The sequence below is a fragment of the Triturus cristatus genome, chromosome 1_1 (assembly GCF_964204655.1).
Source record: "Triturus cristatus chromosome 1_1, aTriCri1.1, whole genome shotgun sequence".
Lineage (NCBI taxonomy): Eukaryota > Metazoa > Chordata > Amphibia > Caudata > Salamandridae > Triturus > Triturus cristatus.
In genome coordinates, this window is record NC_140579.1 from 20,032,543 (window position 1) to 20,051,816 (window position 19,274).

Genomic DNA, 19,274 nt, shown 5'->3' on the forward strand with positions numbered 1-19,274 from the left:
TGTGATTCTGCGCTGGTTAACTGTGGGAGGCCAAGTCTGTTAAGGTATTTTTCATGCCTCCAGATTCATGGTCTGGTCATTAGGTCTCGCTGAGCCAAAGGCTCAAAGAGACATTTTGTATGTGGGATTTTCTAAGTGCTACCCACAGTCTTTTGGCTGGCCTAAACCTTGAGTGCACGATCACATGCACGTGCACAGCTGCTCCCACTCCCCCCTCCCTTCTCTATAGCTTTGGCTCCTTTGTTTTTTATTACACCCTCCCTTCTCTCCCCGCTGTTTTCACACTACCCCCTCCCTTCTAATCAGTTTCCTTTCTACTCGCTCGATCCCGTCTCCGATCACTTTAACTACTTCAAATGCAGCGCGCGCACCCGTGCTTTCACTTTTGCCGTCTCTCGGCGCTTTTATGTCTTATGTTTCTTAAGGTCTTCGCCGTTTTTTTTACAGTGTTTCGTGAGAATGTCTATCAGAATGTGCTTTCAGAGAGGCCACTGCTCCAGGGGTGCCATAAAATTTGCCTTTCTGCTGGGAATAGTTACAGACCTGTAAATCTGTGCACACTCACGGCGCAACTTTCATTATGTAAGGACGACTTTTCCCGCCGCTGACCTCACTTTTGAAATCTGAGACACCCGACCTCCCCCCCACCCTCCCACTCATCCAACACAGGCCCCTCTTCTAAATTCCACCACTATATTAACAGAGCCGGGGTACGGGGGGTTCTTGTTTAAATAGATTCTGCATTTTTCGCCAGTAGACATCAGCACCACTTTTTCAATTTAAGAATCTACCTGTGGTATTGCATTTCAGCATTTATTTAGCGCTTCTTATTCTTGTCGAGGCCGGGAAGCACTTTGTTCTTCCAAATCAAAGTGAGAGCATATTTATCTCAACACCTTTTTCTCTCCCACTCGATAAAACCCCAGGCAAAAATGTCTATGTTTTTTAAAAGTGCATTCCGCTGGTTAGTGCTGTTTTTTTGTATGTTTCACATCTCCTAAATGGGGATGCAAAGGAAATTGCAGAGGATCACACACTGCGGCAAGCTGGAACATTAGAACTGCTGCCACAATGTGCTGCTTTACATAACATTTAGGGCCCGATTTAGAGTTTAATGGTAACAGAAATTGACCCATTTTGGAAGGTAAGATTCCCTTACTGCACTATATGCAAGTTTACAAAACACCCGACGTTACTGACACCTGACCATACAAGCACTAAACTAATTAACACCAATTGCAAGTCACTCACTCACCCCCCGTCGGCACTAAAAGACAACACACACTCTTAGGACTACCATCCCCGCTTCTGACAGCACAGTCTCCTTCACTGACCAGTGACCTATGCTGAACGGCAGGCTGCCTCAACTCTGCCCAACTGTGTCCTGTGTGGGGTGAACTGCCTCAGGCTTTGCCCCACCTCTTCCTGTCAGTAGTGGCGACTGCACCAGCTGCCAACCTTCAGTGCCCTTTACTTCTGCTTAGCCTGGGTGAGCAGTCTCCTCTCTTCTACCATTACTGAAATTGTGCATATTCTGTGCCAGCACCTGACACTCGCACTGCCGCTCAGTGGTACCCAGTGTTTAATTTCAGCCGATGGTTTCCAGTGCTCAGCACTTAATAATCAACACCAGCGCTTTTCATGAGCACCAGCTACGGGCACGTTCATCTATGGTAGGCACAGGGAGATTAAGTGATTTGTCCAGAATCACAGGATGTTGAGCACACGCTAAGACTTGAACCTGGTTCCCCATTTCTGAAGTCGGCAGTTCTGGCCATTACACCACATCCTCTTCCCACTTTCATGGCTAGTAGTTAGCCCTGTTTTAGGCGGTGCTAACCGGAGAAATGGGCTGGTGCAAGCTGCCTCCTGACAAGAGCGCCGGCACTTATTTTGTTTTATAAATTATCCACTGGTGGTACCTCCTTTTCTCACACCTGTCCAAAGTCAAATTCAGTACTACCACCCTGAATCTAGCTCACCCACTTCCCTGGCCTCCCCTCTCCTTCCCGCCCCCCCAAACCCTGCAGCCTCTCGGTGGCACTTCTTGTTCTCTAACCATTGGTCGGCTGCCCTCAAATCTCCCAGTTAGAATAAAATGATGTGCCCTCTGTGCACCTTTACCCGTGAGTCCCCATTCACTCCTGCCTACAGTCTTGTTCTCACTGCTGGTGGTGTGTCTTCCCGCCTACCACCTCCCACAAAATGGAGAATAGACACAACGCCATTGTGGGCATGCTTCCAGGAACACATTTGCTTTGCCTTTACGTGGTCGCTGGGGACCATCTCAGCAGTCCACATTTTATTACATCTCCTCTGAGGACCTCAGAACTGTGCAGCATATGACAGATGTGCCCCTTGATGCCCTGTAGCCTCCCCCTTGTCACTTCTCCGGAACTGCCCTGAGGTTACCAGTCTAGCCACACATTGATCTCTGTGGTGCAAGCTGCCAGGCTACTCTGGCTCACTCACTGCTTGATACAAACGCTATGTGTTTCTCAGCATTTCTGTTCTACAGACATATCCCTCCTTCTACTCTTTTTGCACCCCCTTAAAACCCATGCCAGTCCAGCTTGTGACCACTGGTGCTGGAAGAAATTTCAGGATGGGGGTGCTGCCATCAATGTTACATCACTGATGCTGAAAACTCCTAGCATCACACAAAGAACAAGTGTCACAAGTGAGCCACGCCCATTCAGCAAGAGAACGGTGAAGGCGGAGTAAATAACTGTTGTGTTGCATTTGTGGAGCACACTGTCACAAATATATTACTAAAGAATGGGGCTTAATTTGTAAAACAAAACACGTGCCGGAGCCCTCGTCAGGAGGCCACTGCAGATTGCACCACACATTGCCACTGTACTTACACAACTACTAACTATCACACTAAAGTGTGGCAATTCAGACTGTTCGAGGCCGCCAACACTTTAAGAATGGCTGCGGTGGCAGGTATTAGTTGTTATTAATGTATATTGAATTAACAAACAAATGTTGTTCTGCTTATCTTTAAATTGCACAAGCAGCACCACCATATGGCAGCTGTCATAAGTGCAGGTTTAGGCAATTAAGTGACTGGGCTGGCAATTAAGTGCAGGTGCCGAGCAGGGCAAACCACTGGCTCAAATTAGGCACCGATGGTAGCACGCTGTCGCTTAGAGACAGCACATTTTTCATTGAAGTGAACACTAAATTTGCTCAGACACACAAGTTTTACTGATAAAACTATACTGTGCAAAAAGATAATGTGTGAAAATTGGGCTTCAGCAAATGTTTGTTATTTGTCCTTCACCAAGTAAGGTGTCTTGATTCGTTTTCATTCTGTTAAAATCTTTGTTTCCATCATAGTTCAGAATAAGAAACAACACTTTATTTGTGCTTTTCTAACTGTTTATTTTGAAATATTCGTGCAGTTCATTTATAGGTATTTAAATTGTGTTGTGTGTTAGAATAAAATGACATCCTACAGTATTTTAATTCACACCAGCAAGACTCTCACTTAGTTCACTGTACAAAATCCCCACACTTCGTAGTCAGAGAAAGAAAATAAACACCAGTCTCCATGTTAAAAGGATAAGTAACAATTTGTTAGGAGACTAGACTGCCATTTGACGTCTGACTTTGAACGAACAGCAAATGTGGCAAGATCAAAACAAAATTAATGTAATCTTTAATGCTCAGTCACTTTAGGACCTCACGCATGTTAATTTTTGGGGGGTGCCAGCATCCCCGCACCCCAACTTCCAGTGCCTATTGGAAGCGAGAAAAAAGAAATATCAGGGGCGGGAACATATGATCAGGCGCATCTCTGTATTTCTAGCAGGGATCGTGTTTTTAACAGACAGTAGTAAAATCACAGCGCGGGGCCATTTCACTCCCACCTGTCCAATATGTCAGAGATAACATTTAAATCTCCACTTCTGACACCTCCCTTTCTTATCCCTCTCATCATGCCCCCCAGGATTCCATGCACATAAAAATAGCCCAATGTGCCATGCTAACCTCTGTACGGATTGTGGAATGAGGTACAACAATAGATGTGTTTGTTTGGTGGGTGGCAAGGGGGGGGGGCAGAAAATGTGAAGAATATTTTAACCCCCCACAACCTATCTAGCCATACGTATGCAATAATTTGCCAATAAAGTTCAACCACGCTACACCAAAATTGACAAGATAGCTATTGGTGGTGCCAACATTTTAACGCTGTCCTCTACTGTAGTAATCCAGGGGCCGTCTCATGAACAGTTGTGCTGTTCAGAGCAGAGCTGAGCTCTTGGGGTCTGTATGTGGAGTGTCTTGGGGGGATGCTTTTGACTCTGAATAGCTCTGAGTTTGTGCTCGGCAGCTGAGCTTGGAGACAGAGGCCAATGGTTGCCTCTTTATGTTTCCGAGGTGTTCTCTCTGAACCTCATGCAGTAACTCAAGAGGTTTAGAGTTAATATAGGCAGCCATTTTGATTCACCAGTCATTGCAATATCAAACATATGGAGGCATATTGACCGGGGCATTCTGGAATTGTGAATATAGGACTCTTTAACACTCTCTTTCATGCTTTTGTGAATAGGCCCTCGAGCAATTAAAATAGGAGCAACTTTGGAAATTTCATCTAAAATGATTGTAGATACATAGGACCGCGCCCTCTTTGCTCTTTTACTAACAGGGCTTTGGACATTTCAGGACCCATTCACAAGGGCGTGTAAACGTATGTTAACGAGTCCTCCAGCTGTGCTACTTTGCGGACTCATACATGCTTTTGTGAGTCGGCCTTATGCTGTTCAAGAGTTTTCACAATGCAGTGATCTATTTTTGTATTTAAATATGTACCTGGCTGTTTTTCTACCTTATTTATTTTTGGAAATTTGGTACAGGTCAGGCTTAGCCCACAGGAGCTGCAGACAACTTTACAGAACACAGTTTTATTGTACATGGGGTTCAGATGCGACTGTGACTGGATTACAGAAATTAAGATGTATATGTTTGCAAGAACCTCAAACAAAACTCCACCCACAGCATGTTTAATTTTATACTTTTAAGTTACACATATTTACAATTGTAGGCAGAGAGCGATAAAGTAATTGCCCCCAGAATCCCTTTTATTAAGTACAAGAACCAAAATTAGGACCCAAATCTTAACGTTCCAAAGCTTTGAACTTTAGCATGTAAACAATGCTGCTCCCTAGTGAAACAAGCATTGGCATAGCCAATAGGTCTCGCCTTTGGGACCTTATAAGTGTTTAGTTATCCAGCACAATATCCTTGGTGCAACAACTTCAACTGCTGCATGGCTAAACACTTATAAGGTCCCAAAGGCGAGACCTATTGGCTATGCCAATGCTTGTTTTTATAGAGCTCCTGGTAAAACTCTTGAAAGGTCTTGAGTATGTCTTTGTGTTTTGTATGAGTTTTGTTGTGTGGGTCTGTGATAGACGAGATGGTAAATTGGTTGCGCTTGTGTTTCAGGTAGGAGGCTAGTAGTTTTCCCGCTTTGTTTGCTTCACAGAGGTTAATGGCCTTGTATTTGTTGAACCACAGCCTGGCTCTCTCACTCAGGATCTTATTGTATTCGTATTTTTTTCTAGTAAGGTCCGTTAGCAGTTTGGTATCCTGAGTGGCCCTAGCGTAACTCGTTTCTAGTCTTTTGATGTCTTGCTTGAGTTGGGACAGCTGTGAGTTTGTATTTTTGTTTATCTTGCCTTTAATTTCGATTATAGTGCCCCCGATGGTAGCCTTCAGTGTGTCCCATAGGGTGGAGGCGCTAATTCCCGGTAAATCGTTGTGTTTAAGGTATTCCCTCATTGCCTCCTCAATTTTTCCCTCGTTCTCGGGGGAAGCTAAGACGTCGCTGTTAAAACACCACCTTCGGGGAATGTCAACGTTGTGGCAACCGCTCAACTTTAGGCTTATACAAGAGTGGTCTGAATGTTCTATTAGGTGTGTGTGTGGGCCTGTGATTAGTATGTAATCTATCCTGCTGTACAAGTTGTGTGGGTTAGAGTAGAATGTGAAGTCCCTTGTGTCCGGGTGCTGGAGCTGCCATGGGTTCTTGAGGTTGAATTTGGAGCATATGTTCTTTAATGTAGTGTGTGCGCTTGTGGGCTGGTACTGGCATGGTGACTGTCTATCCAATATGTGGTCCAGGGGCATGCTGAAGGCCCCCCGCCACCACCATGAGGTCGTTCTGTGGCAGACTATCGAGCTTGTGCGACACCCCTTCCCAGAAGGTGGGGTCATCAGTGTTTGGGCCGTATATGTTAGCTACGTGTATACTCTCTTCCCCCTTCTCAGGTGTGTTATCAGAAGTCTGCCATCCTCGTCAAGGAGCTGTGATTCTAGTGTTAGGTTGGAGCGTTTAGATACCAGTGTGATTACCCCTCGTTTCTTCCCATCTGCCAGTGAGCACGCCACTTGAGAGAACCAGTTGCTTTTCACTAGTCTGATATCCCCCAGGGATAGCTTGGTTTCTTGTAGCAGGACCTCGTCCCCTTTAGTTTTAGCTAGATAGTCTAGGATCTTCTTACGTTTAATAAGGTGGTTGAGCCCTTTGACATTGATGGATACAATCTTTAAGTCAGCAGCCAGGTCGAGGTTGTTGGTAGGGGTCATTATCTGGGGTGAGACATGTCTGGCGAGTCTAGTCTACGTCCCAAACTCTCCAATGTCGTTGTGCTTCCTCCCTTCCGGCCCAACCGGACCCTCTCTTGTCGAGTTATTGGTGTCTGCCTTGCGTTAGTCCCAGAGTTTGGTCTCACTCTTGTAGCAGAAACGGGTGTCTGGCCGAACCTTCTCATTAAGGAATGTGGGAATAAAGAGGCGAAAATAGAAAGGAAGACAGAGAAAAAAGAAAGCAAATAGTCTGCCCCCCCTCACCCACACAGAAACATCGTATGCTTAGTGTGCGACGACAGGGTCGACGTCCCGTCTCCCTGGGAGTTGTTGGGCAATAGCTCTGTGTTTCTATGATCTCAAAAGTCTACATTTTCCGCCTCATTAAAAGTCTGCGTTCCTGACCCCCCACATAATTATACATCACCCTGCAGGCCTTATGTGTATCTATATAGAAAAAAGTATATGGCAATTGTCTTGGTTACAGTGCGTGACATCAGGTATGTGGGCTGATCTGCCTGCTCTCCAGCGTTTCTCAGTCTCTATTGTAGAGGTCACGGCGATCTAGCTTGTAGAGGTCTCCACTGAGGAAGGTAACATTGATACAGTAGGATCTAGGTGTAGTCCCTTGAGTCAGGTTTAAAGCAGTGTTTGGGTCTTTGACCCCCCCCCCCCCCCCGCCCACATCGGGCTCTTCTCTGTGTTTTGTTGTTTTGAGGACCGTGAGCCTTCCTCCGCTGTCTGTTGTTGGCTGGGTCGGTCTGGGTATTGGTCTGGTAGTGCCCGGTCGAGCAAGTCCTGCAGGGCCTATGGTGAGCCTACGTGATTATTTGTGGTACTTATGGGTCCCTCAGGCAGCTTTGAGGGAGTTAGAGCGTGTTTGCTGCAGTTGAGGTAGTTAATGAAGTAGAACGCGTAGTTTTCTGTGCTTCAATATGTCTTTTTTTTAGATTTTGCGAGTTTTTGTGCAGTCTTTTGCTACAGTAAAAGGTGATTTTGAGGTCAAGATAGATAATAAGGTTGCTCGAGTTGTTGCAGTAGATCGTTATGAGTCCTTGAGCAGGTTGTCTTCACCCCCCTCCGCCCCCCAGTCCCGTGAGGCTCTCATTTTGCTAGTACCTGCTTGGGAGGTCGCCATTTCGTGGGGTGTCGGGACCTCTAGGTATCTGGCCAGCTCTTTCGGATCGTCGAACAGTTGGGAGCGTCCTCTGTCATTTATCCTGAATTTTGCCAGGCCAGCGAACGAGAACTGGATGTTATTCTTCTTCATTTTGTCCCATAAGGCCAGGGATCCTTTTCTAGTTTCCACCGTGGTTTTGAAATAGTCCTGCGTGGAGATGAGCTTCTGCCCATTCCACGTGATCTGGTGATTTTTCCGTGCAAAATTTGAAGATGGCCTCTATGTGTTGAAATCTCAGTGGTTTACAGATTATTGGGCGAGCCGCACTCCTTGTTGGGGATCTGAAGGTACGGATTCTGTGAGCTCTGTCTAGTTCGAACTGGTGGTCAAATTTTAGGTTTGTGATTTTGGGGATCATGTCTTCTAGTAAGGCCAGGCACGAGCCCGCTTTATCTTCTGCTCCCTCCGGGACTCCTAGGATTCTTATGTGCCCCCGTCTGTTGTGGTCTTCCAATTCCGCAGTTTGTTTCTGGAGTGATGCTGTGATTTTAGATCAGGTTTTCATCTCTTCGACATCACTTATTCCTTGTTCCGCCGCGGCCAGCCTATTGTTAGCTGTGTGCATATCCGCCCTGACCGCTGCTAGCTCCAGTTGAATCGCATCTGTGGTCTGTTTTGTGGTCTTGGCCAGATCATGAATGTCAGTAGTTTTTTTAGGATCATATCTAGGGTGCCGTTGATGTCTGGTCTCTGTTTGATTGGTGAGTCGGATATTGTGGGTTCGCCCTTGTTTTTCTTTAGCTCATGCTGGAGTCTTGCCTCGTTCCCCGCCATGTTCGCTAGACCTCTCTTCTCCTGATGAAGTACAAATCTCCCCTCTCTTCTTGCTAACCCATCTGAGGCTCTATGGGCTCGCGTTCTCTTCACTTGTGACTGCTGGGGACGGTTGGACTCCACTGTTGGTTAGCTATTTGCTTTCTTGCTGCGATTGTGGTCATGGTTCTCACTACAGGTCTTCTGGGCCACCCCCCCGTTTGACTGGCTTCCTCCTGGGCTTCCTCCTGCATCCAGGTGTCCGCTTGTGCCTATGTAGGTTGGTACTTTCCCCAGTCGAGGTTAGGGACTCGCACTGTGTCCGGCCTACTCCTTGGTGTTTGCTCTCTCTGTCCTCCTGGCTTGGTTGCCTAGGATTGTGGTCCTGTCCAGCTCTTGTGGTCACCTGGAGCGCCTGCCGTCTCCTGCTGCCTCCTGCGTAATTATGTGTGGGTAGGGGTCTCTGTGCAGCGCCCACTGTCCTTGCGAGGGTTCCACTTTTCCGCGTTTTTTTTGTCGCCAGCTCCTTTTCCCCGGTCCCCCACTCTGCCACTTCCGCGTCTCTCCCACTTTTATCTACCCACTGTTAGATTAATTTCTTGCACCCCCCTCAGCACGCCTCTCGCTGTGCTCACATTGCTCTTTGCCCGGGGGGGTGCTTGGTTTTCTTTCCTGCTCTGATGCTGGATGGATGCCCTGTATTACTTTTGTGCGCGATCTCTCTGTCTTCTCCTCCGCGATGGTCCGAACTGTCCTGCTCCTCCCTAAAGATGGCGGAGTTGTTTTCAACGCTGGTTCTGGAGTCTGGCTGGGTTTCGGTTTCGTGTATACAATAAGGCTGTGGGGAGAATTCCCCGTACCTGAAGGGTTGAGAGGATCCTATGTCGGAGTATGACCTCCCATGTCAAAACATTAATCCGCGAAAAATACTCCAATGGACCAGCATGTTGTCAGTAGAACAGGTGTCTAACTGCAAAAAAAGGACGGAAAATATATATATATCTAGTGTGAGCATATGCCTAACTCAACCTGAAGGGAAGAAGGAAACACTTCCTTTTTGTTTAGTTACCCTCACACACCCTAGTGGTGTCATGCTTCATCATAGGGTCACCCCGACGCCTACAGGTCAGGGTGGGCTCAACCATAGTGTTGAGAGCTCTTATGATAAGTGAAGACCAGGGGGATTAAAGATAAAAAACCTCAGGCAGACCCCCGGTTTCCCTTTATTTTTGGGTCTGTCGGAGTTATATAAAAATCTTAAAAATTGGGTCAGTGGGAGTATTATGGTCCTAAGACCCTAGTGCCAACATGTTTCAGTCCTTGGCTGGCCGTGTAGGTCCTGGACTTTCTTCAGGGCAAAGGTCACCCACCCCGGGAATACAGAGATGGGGGTCCCTATCCTGTCAGTGAACAAAGGGCAGAGCAGCTGCTCCTTATGTGTATGTAACAGATAATGTATCCGTTATGTGTGGTTCTTCATCTGTGAAATACAAAAAAGAAGACAAAGACAGACAACACACGACATTATAAATGCATATATCAGTAATTCTGTTATGCTACCTCCCATTTTGGTGCGTGGTAGAGACCAAACATAAAAAATGCCATGATTATGTGCAAATCCATGTTCTCAATCTCGTCCCCTTTGTGCCAGTCACATCTTTATCTGTAACATAAGGTTTCTATGTGCCAGTTTATTGTGTGGTGGCGATTGTACTCGCATGCTGACACTATCTGCATGCCAGTGTGTGTACATTCCAGAGTGTAAACTCCGCGTGCCAGTCTCTACAAACAGCCGAACGCTGCTGTCATTCCAAGGGTAAATTAAAGCAACTCAATACATTCGTAAAAGTTCATGAAGCGGCTCCATACATTCATACAAGTTCATTCACTCTCTTACCCTCATTGCGGAGGAAACATGTTTCACATAGGACCGTTAGGCTAGTTTGGGTGGCCCTGTGACAATCACCGTTGTTGTAAGGAGTGAAGCAAAAAAGGTGGGGAAGAAAAATGCGGAAAGCTAAAGTTACAAGGGCTTCTAGGAAAACTGATCCACAGAGCCAAATTGCTCCGTGTTTTGAGCATGCCGATCTACCACATATGTGTACTTACTCCGTTTAAAGTCCCGCCCAGCCTTCAAACCTATTTGGTCCCGGTCCTCGGCTTTTGCGTGGAACTGCCGGGGGTCGTGTTTAAGTATTATGTGGTAGCGTGGGAAAAATGCTATCGGAGACCAACGCCCCAATTCCGATAGTCAGGGTGATGTCATGGCGTTGTGGCGTTGCTAGCATGTGATGCTAGTTCTGTTCTAGGGGGTTTGTAGTTTTAAAAAAAACTATGGTTGAGCCCACCCTGACCTGTAGGCGTCGGGGTGACCCGATGATGAAGCATGACACCACTAGGGTGTGTGAGGGTAACTAAACAAAAAGGAAGTGTTTCCTTCCTCCCCTTCAGGTTGAGTTAGGCATATCCTCACACTAGATATATATATTTTCCCCCCTTTTTTGCAGTTAGACACCTGTTCTACTGACCACATGCTGGTCCATTGGAGTATTTTTCGTGGATTAATGAGTTTGGTTTCACCTTCAGGTTAGGTGTCCGCCATTCCTCTTGTCCCTCCGTATCCGTCGTGTACGCGTTGGTGGTGCCTTCTTCGCGGCACCCTTTACCTTTTCAGGTGCTCTTCTGGTGCTCACCGGTTGCAAGCCCTCCGGTGCTGGGCGGCTGGGCCGGTTTCGCTTGTCTTTTACTTGCGCATTGTTTTCACTGTGCCGGCGTGTGCCACACACTCATCCCCCGCCGCTGGTCTGTACTTTAGACCTGCACATCCACACACATGTGCCGCATCCATCGGCTCTGGGTCCGCAATGCTGCGTAGTCTGGCGCGTGGTCTGGTGCTCTGGACTCCACCCTCCCCTCAGACTCTCTGCACAACCGCCTCTACCACCTCTCAGCCGACTCAATTAGTAGCGGTCCCCCGCTTCTTCTTTGCCTTTTCTGCCTCTCTTATGCCTCTTTTATGCCTCTGCCTCGCAACCTGCAGGGTGGACGGGGGTGACGGTGCGAGAGTGCAATGGCGGTGCTCAGTTTCCTGTGTCCTGGGCTCACCATGCTCTGGGTTTCAGTTTCGTTTTTGTAGGCACCATTGTATCACCCGCTGCTTGTTGCTGCGTAAACACGGCAATTTTACCGTTATTTTCGGTGCTGGTATCTCGCCGTTGCTAACATCTTCTGCCGCAGACCTTCCAAGGCACGAAAATATCCTTTTGCCCCATTTTTGTCTGGTGCAAACTCTCGGGATCGTTGTTGTTCTCCCTGGTATGACGGAGCGGTTGACCCCTTGCCATCCAAGCCATGCCCTCTGACAATGTTTTGTAAATGGCCGGTTACTACCCACTTGTAAATGAACATCTTAGTTCTTTATAGGTCAGAAACCTCAGTGCATCAGGGGCCGGTGAGAACCCTGCAGGCGACAGGTTCAAATCTTTGTGGATTCAACTTATGCTTCTATCCTTTGGAGTTTAGTAAAATGTGTGCCATGGAGTTGGCTAATAACAACTCCTGTTATCAGCTAAAGTGGCAATGGTGTTTATGGTGTGTGATAAGTACATAGTCAATAATAAGATTGCCCTCAACCCCATGATCAATAATAACATTGCATGAATCGCCCACCTGTGATGATGAGAGTAATATTCTGAACAAATGTGCTGTTCCCAACAACGTCTGATTCGAAGCAGATGTACCTCCCGGCGTCCCCCAGCCGCAGAGCCTGCACCCACAGTGTAGCGTTGTCCCGCAGCTCCACTCGGGTCTGCCTGGTGCCACTCGCACGGTAGATCCGTCCACCGGGGAGCCAGGCTGCCAATGGGTGCATCTCTCCAGAAGGAGCCAGGAAGTGCCACTGGGTGGGAGGCCGGTCGTTGGCAGGAACTGCAGGATTTGGGGGGTCAGGAGATGGTTCTGTCTGGGGTGGCTTCCACTCACAGGGGAGAAGAAGCGACTCTCCTAAGCTGGAGTACACAATCCTTTCAGGGTCTGGAGTGAGGAAGGAAACAACAGTAGGTAAGTGACAAGTCTGTCAACATTTGTAAACATCTCTAGGACCACAGTGACCTGCAGGAAAATCAAACTCAAGTAGTGTGTTATCAGTGCCTCTGTGACTTGTTTCTACCTAGCAACAGGCCATGGATTAGGACAAGTCCAGTGCTTAATTTGTAAAATAAAAAAAAAAAAAAGTTATGTCTTTTTTAAAAATATATGTTAGGAGCTTATGCATGGTGCTGCTGAATACTAAGTATGGTAAAAAACCAAGTCTGCCTAGTCTTGATTCCATCTTTCTTCCATCACCCTTGACTTCCTCTCCTTAACGCAGGGGTCACCAACTAGTACCTCGAGAGCTACTGGCAGCTCGTCAGCCACCTATAAGTACCTCTCCTATTTACAAACCAACCAACTAAATTAGAAGCATTTTCTTGGCTGAATTTTATATCTAAACAACAATTGAAAAGCATGAAGAGAATGTATCTATTTTCAGAACTCACAATCTGATGTTTTTAGAAAGATTGTTGGAATTTCTAAAATATATTTAAAGCTGATACTTGAGTGACGAATAATGCTGCGTTGGGGAGACTTCCTTCTTATAGTATTACCTCGGTGCCAGGGGCATTGCAGCTATGGCTGCCCTGTATTACGCACGTAGATGCATTCCACATTGGCAAAGCCTTTTTTACGCTCCTGCTAGCAGCCATGCCTGATGAACTGAGGGGATCCCCGCTGGTAGTCTTACATATGAGGTCCACTATTAAAATGTGTCTGATGTGGTCACTATTGCAACACGAATAATATTAGTACCTTGGGATTCATTGAATGTACGTAGCTCTCATAACAGAAAAGGTTGGAGATGCCTGCTCAATGCCTTTCTGTCTCTTGATCTGTGTCACAGTCTGATGATGAAAAATAAATCCGGGTACCCAGAAATGTGTACCAGTGCCAACGTCCAGCAGCCATCGGCACAAATTAGGCATTTTAGGGATCTGTTGCATCCATATGCCCGATCCTTCCTTATGTCTTGATTAGGGTGATCAGATTTTGAGAAGCAAAAACCTGGACAGGTCAGACATAAAAGTAGAACTAAAGCCTTTAGGATGTTACTTTTATCTCTGGCCTGTCCTGTTTTTTCATAGCCTTGCAAATGTGTGTGTACAGTGTGTATGTATATGTATGTATGTATGTATGTATGTATGTATGTGTATATATATATATATATATATATATATATATATATATATATGTCTTACTGGCGGTCGCTACATTGACTTCAGTCTTGGAGGTCCATCATCTGCCTAAAATTAAATCCCACAAAAATTAGTCTTGGAGGTCAATCATCTGCCTAAAATTAAATCCCACAAAAATTAGTCTTGGAGGTTCATCATCTGCCTAAAATTAAATCCCACAAAAATTAAATCTATACACATCAACGGTGGTGAACGAAAGCTGCAGATTATGAGTGTAAAGATGGGTTTGTCTCTGAAAATTCTAAAACCCTTGGCTCATCTACTGACCTCAGCCTTTCTTTCAAAGATTGCTTGGTCCTAGGTCAGCCTTCTACGCAAGATAAAATGTTTCTCCCTCCTCCAACCACAGATACCCTTATCCTGCCCCACATTACTGAAGGCACTGACCCGCACAATGGCCGCCCTGACTCCATGATCATCCCTCTCAGAGCCACCGCCTGTTTACCCAGCCTTGCCTTTCTTGGAGCTAGGCTTCACTGCAGCCATTGGCCACCTTGGTAATGGCTAATGGTGCCCATGGACCGTGTCCCTTTCACGCCTTGCGGTGGAGCCCAGCCAGATAAAATGGTTATGATACGTTTTAACCAGAATATAGTGCTGTGTGCATATGACTCCAGTCACCGAAGTCAGCTGGCAGGGAATGTGTCTTCCAATGGAAAGAGGCCGCCCAGAAGGAGACACCCCTTCCGACTGCAGCCCATCTAGAGCTGAGATCTAGGCACATCTGGGCTTGTGACAGCTTCAGTGCAAGGATGTCAGATCTCCCTGAGCAGCGGCCCTTTCAAACCCATTGGGTTCATCTGGCATCTGATTATGGCCTTTTTTTGGTAGCGCCGTGAAGCAGTTATCTACAGTGGTCTGCGTTTACCACTCGCCCCATCTCCCGAAATCCAATGCCACAGGGAACTTGGACTAACCCTGATAGAACAGGCGTGGACTGTGCTGGCTGGATGGCAGGCATGGCTGACAGGCATGGCCTGTGCAGGCAGGGTGGCAGGCATGATTGACAGGCATGGCCTGTGCTAGCAGGGTGGCAGGCATGGCCTGTGCTGGCTGGAAGGCAGGCATGGCCTGTGCTAGCAGGGTGGCAGGCATGGCCTGTGCTAGCAGGGTGGCAGGCATGGCCTGTGCTGGCTTGATGGCAGGCATGGCTGACAGGCATGGGCCATGCAGGCAGGGTAGCAGGCATAATTGACAGACATGGCCTGTGCTGGCAGGGTGGCAGGCATGGCCTGTGCTGCCTGGATGGCAGGCATGGCCTGTGCTGGCTGGATGGCAGGCATGGTTGACAAGCATGGCCTATGCTAGCAGGGTGACAGGCATGGCCTATGCTGGCAGGCATGGTTGACAAGTGTGGCCTGTGCTGACAGAACTGTACAGAAAATCTTCTTCCTATCTTCTTCATGGTAAGAGTTCGACTAATCTGTTGAAAACCTCTTTGCACCCATCCCACCCAGTGGACTGGCCCAGTCTCCACGCTTCCTTCTCCGACATCTTTTAAAGTTGCAGCTAGATCTGTGTGAATGTCCCAGATGGAGTGATTGCACATCCCAGGTGTGATGTGCAATTTTATGTTGTATTTAGCATTTTCTGCACATAGGTAGGAGATACATCATCATACTCACTGAAACTTGGCTAAACCCCGCTTCCATTCCTTTCCTAGACCTCCTAGTACCTCCCACTCATGATATAATTAGACTAGACAGAGCTCTGAAGTTGGGTGGTGGCCTAGCCTCTATTCATAGGAACACACTCTCGATTTCTCACGTGGAGTCCTCTACGCCTTCCTCTTGTGAATACCTTGGTCTCAACATCTCAAGTAAGAACCTTCCGGTTTGCAAACTTCACACCTTCTAGCACCCCCGGGAGACAATTTCCCCTTCATCGAGCAACTAATGGAAATCACCTCGAGTCAACCGTGTCCCAAATCTTCCTGGGTGATCTCAACCTGCACTGGGCAAACCCCAATGACCATGCTGTATCTTTCCTTAAATCATTCTTAAATGTTCAATATCCGATTCAGCACTGTGACCGACTAACCCATATTAAAGGAGAAACTCTAGACCTCATTATCACGAAAGGGCAGACCATCTCCCTGGATTCCATTACCCCGTGTGACTGGTCAGACCACCACTGCATCCTTTTTTTTTATTAACAGGGAGGTGCGGATGAGGAAGGTTAAATCAACGAAATCAAAGATATGGAAAAGGGACCTCCAGTCAGTAAACTCGGTTGAACTAGCTGCCCATTGCAAATCTGCTCTCTCCTCTCCAGCTGACCTGGTTGAGGTGCCGTCACTCACCGACTCCTACAACTCGACCATCTCCAACATCATGGATGACATTGCTCCATTCCAACATAAAAATGCCTTAACAAAAATATCCAAACTGTGGTACAATGACAACTTAAACACTGAACGCCGCAACCTTAGGGCGGGTGAACGTTCCTGGAGATCAAATCCCTCCTTGGACCAACTAAAACGCCTTAGAGATGTTAGGAGCTTCTACAACAAACAAATCAAGAGCGCTAAGGCTGACTACTTCAGACACCAACTGGATCATGCGTCTAACCGCCCCAAGAACCTCTTCGAATTGGTCAAACAGCAATCAGTCGTAGGTCCAAACCTCTCTGACCCTGGTGTCAGCCCACCCTCTCGCGACGAGCTGGCTGCTTTCTTCACTGAGAAATCAAGACTCATCTCCACTGACCTCGCCTCTAAGAAGGCTCTACTGCCCTCCTCCAGGGCCGCATCACCCCTTGACCTCTTAGAAAAGTGCAGATTTACCACCCTGAACACCAAGAACAATGCGTCACGGGGGCACCTTTATCCCATTTAGGGAAAAAGACATCTACAAGATCCTCCAGAATATCAACCCATCCAAACACTTCAGTGACCCGTTACCCCCGGCCATCTCCAAAGAAATCAAGAATGCACTCTTCCGCACCTGGACAAGGATTGTAAACGCTTCTCTTTCACAAGGCACGATCCCCGCACGATCCCCACAAGGCAGCTCAGGTATCACCTATACTAAAAAAACAGTAATGCTGACAAAACTGACCTCAATAACTTTCGCCCTATCTCCAACATTCCCACCCTAGCCAAACTCCTAGACAAATGCGCACAATCACAACTCTGTGCCCACATAGAGAATTACCAACTCCTAGACCAGCACCAATCTGGCTTTCGGAAGGGGCACAGCACTGAATCGGCTGTCATGCACGTTATGGATGACATTTTAAAAATGCTCATTCAAAACGAATCCTTCCTCCTGATCCTCCTTGACCTTTCCTCCGCATTCGACACAGTTAATTATGACAACCTCCTAGCCGTTCTGCAAAACAGGTGTTACAATGGTTCTCGTCCTTCCTCCACCACAGATCTCAAAGTGTCAGGGCAAATCACTCTCTCTCCCAGCCCTCTCCAGTGCTCATGGGGGTCCCCCATGGGTCTGCTTTATCCCCTATTCTCTTCAACCCTTTCTTGGAACCATCAGCTAACTCACTAAACTCCACGGGCATTCTTTTCCATATGTATGCGGACGACACGCAACTCTATCTGAAAATCTCATCCCCGGAAAACATCATCTCACTCAACACTACCCTAACGTCTACTCAAAACTGGTTAACTGAGAACCATCTCCTGCTCAACACCTCAAAAATTGAATTCCTGTTCATCTCCCCTCTGAACCAAATCCCCAAGCTAGACCTTTGGATGAGTCACCTCACGGCTTTCAACTGCACCCCTCTCATCATAGACTCAGCCAAATCTCTAGGAGTCACCATGGACAAGCACCTGAATATGAAAAATCATATCAGCAATACATGTAAGGGTGCGAACCACTTGATGAGGACTCTCAGAAATATCAAACCTTTCCTTTCATTTAATGATTTCAAGTGGGTGGTCCAAGCGCTGGTCTTGCCGAGGCTAGACTATGCTGCGCTACCCTCTGTGGCCTTCCCAAATACACCCTGGCTCCACTAAGGGCATCACTGAACGCTGCTGCTAGACTGGTTACCGACACCAAACGCAATGAGCACATATCCCTAGTCCTAAAATCTCTTAATTGGCTCCCCTACGAAGCACAAGTTCAGTTAAATATTGCCGTTCTGACGCACAAAGCCATTCACTTCAATACTCCCAGGTATCTTGCGCAAAAACTTGAACTATCCTGTGATGTGTGAGCCTCAAGAAGCGGCAGTACTTTTCTCTTGAAACCACTCATCCCTAACAAAACGAGAACTTGTCACCGAGCCTTCTCCGGCGCCGCCCCAAAAATATGGAACTCTCTCCCACCGGAAGTACGCAGAACATCCTCAACGACTGTGTTCAAACTGGAAGTCAAAAGATTCCTGATGAATAAATTCGTACCGTAATTGGCCTAGGCCCACCGGCTTGATGACACTGTCGCTACTGCCAGGATGCCATCATTGGATACCGCTTTTCTTTACCACATACTGCGACCCCTTCCGTTGCCCGCTTACACCAGTTTAGTATAACCCCCCACGTTGGAATTGTCTTGTAATCTGCGTTCATTCCTGTTTTTACTCCTACTTGACGTAGATATTGCATTTATACCCTTCCTTCCATCCTAATGTAAAGCGCTCTGATATCCTTCGGGATCATGTTCGCGCTATATAAAACTTTATAAATAAATACATTAATACATTAACGTTTAGACACTTGTTTTTACACCATACATTGAAAAACAGAATAAAATTGTAATTTAAATGATGCCAACCTGTCCCCCTCCCAGCTTGTAAACCAGGCTAGTACCCAAGTTCACCGCCATTTAATACATAAAATCTCCGCTCCCCTAACACCCCAGCGCTAAGATAACTAACTTAACCTCTTGGACACTAATCCAAGCATATTTTAAAAAATGTTGCCAGGTTGCATGCAACATCCAAAAATTCCATGTTCAAAAAAAGTGCAAGTGCTCATTACGATGATTTATGTCATATCTTATAAAAAGCGGTTTTAACCTATTAATACGACGACAATTAACAGAAGAACATAAACATTTTGGAAACGCAAGCCACATGTGCAACTATTCTCTGCATCTACATAAACTTCACATTTTTGATCCGTTATATATCGAACATTTAAGGCTACCCGAGATGTAGGTGGCAGATAATTGGTGGATGGGGCCCTGCAGAGGCTGCTGCGAGGGAACCCCTCCTGGGCTTTAGAGTTCCTCGGCCTCACGGGTTCAGGGGGCCAGTTAGGAAGGGCCGATGAAACTCACAGAATGACCACCATCCCTGGGGCAGGCTGAGGGCTGCTGTGGGCAGGAATGCTTAGGGTTTCTTGCCTGCCATCTTTACCATGGACAATGCGCTCTTCCTGCATTTGTAGGCTCAGACGGAGAGAAGCCGGTGTGTGCTGATTGGCCAGAAGGGTATCTTCTGCATGGATGCGTCACACCGATGAGCTCCCGCTGGTCCAGCCA

At 47.0% G+C, this 19,274-nt stretch overlaps 1 protein-coding gene across 1 annotated transcript in view; it reads right to left on the reverse strand.

Annotated features, from left to right (window-relative positions):
- The window catches only part of LY6G6F (lymphocyte antigen 6 family member G6F), a 117,836-nt gene that overhangs the window by 77,531 nt on the left and 21,031 nt on the right, over positions 1-19,274 (reverse strand). Inside the window, exon 2 of the mRNA XM_085641385.1 lies at positions 12,203-12,565. Coding sequence (XP_085497511.1) covers positions 12,203-12,565 — 363 coding nt within the window. The remainder of the gene's footprint in view (positions 1-12,202; positions 12,566-19,274) is intronic.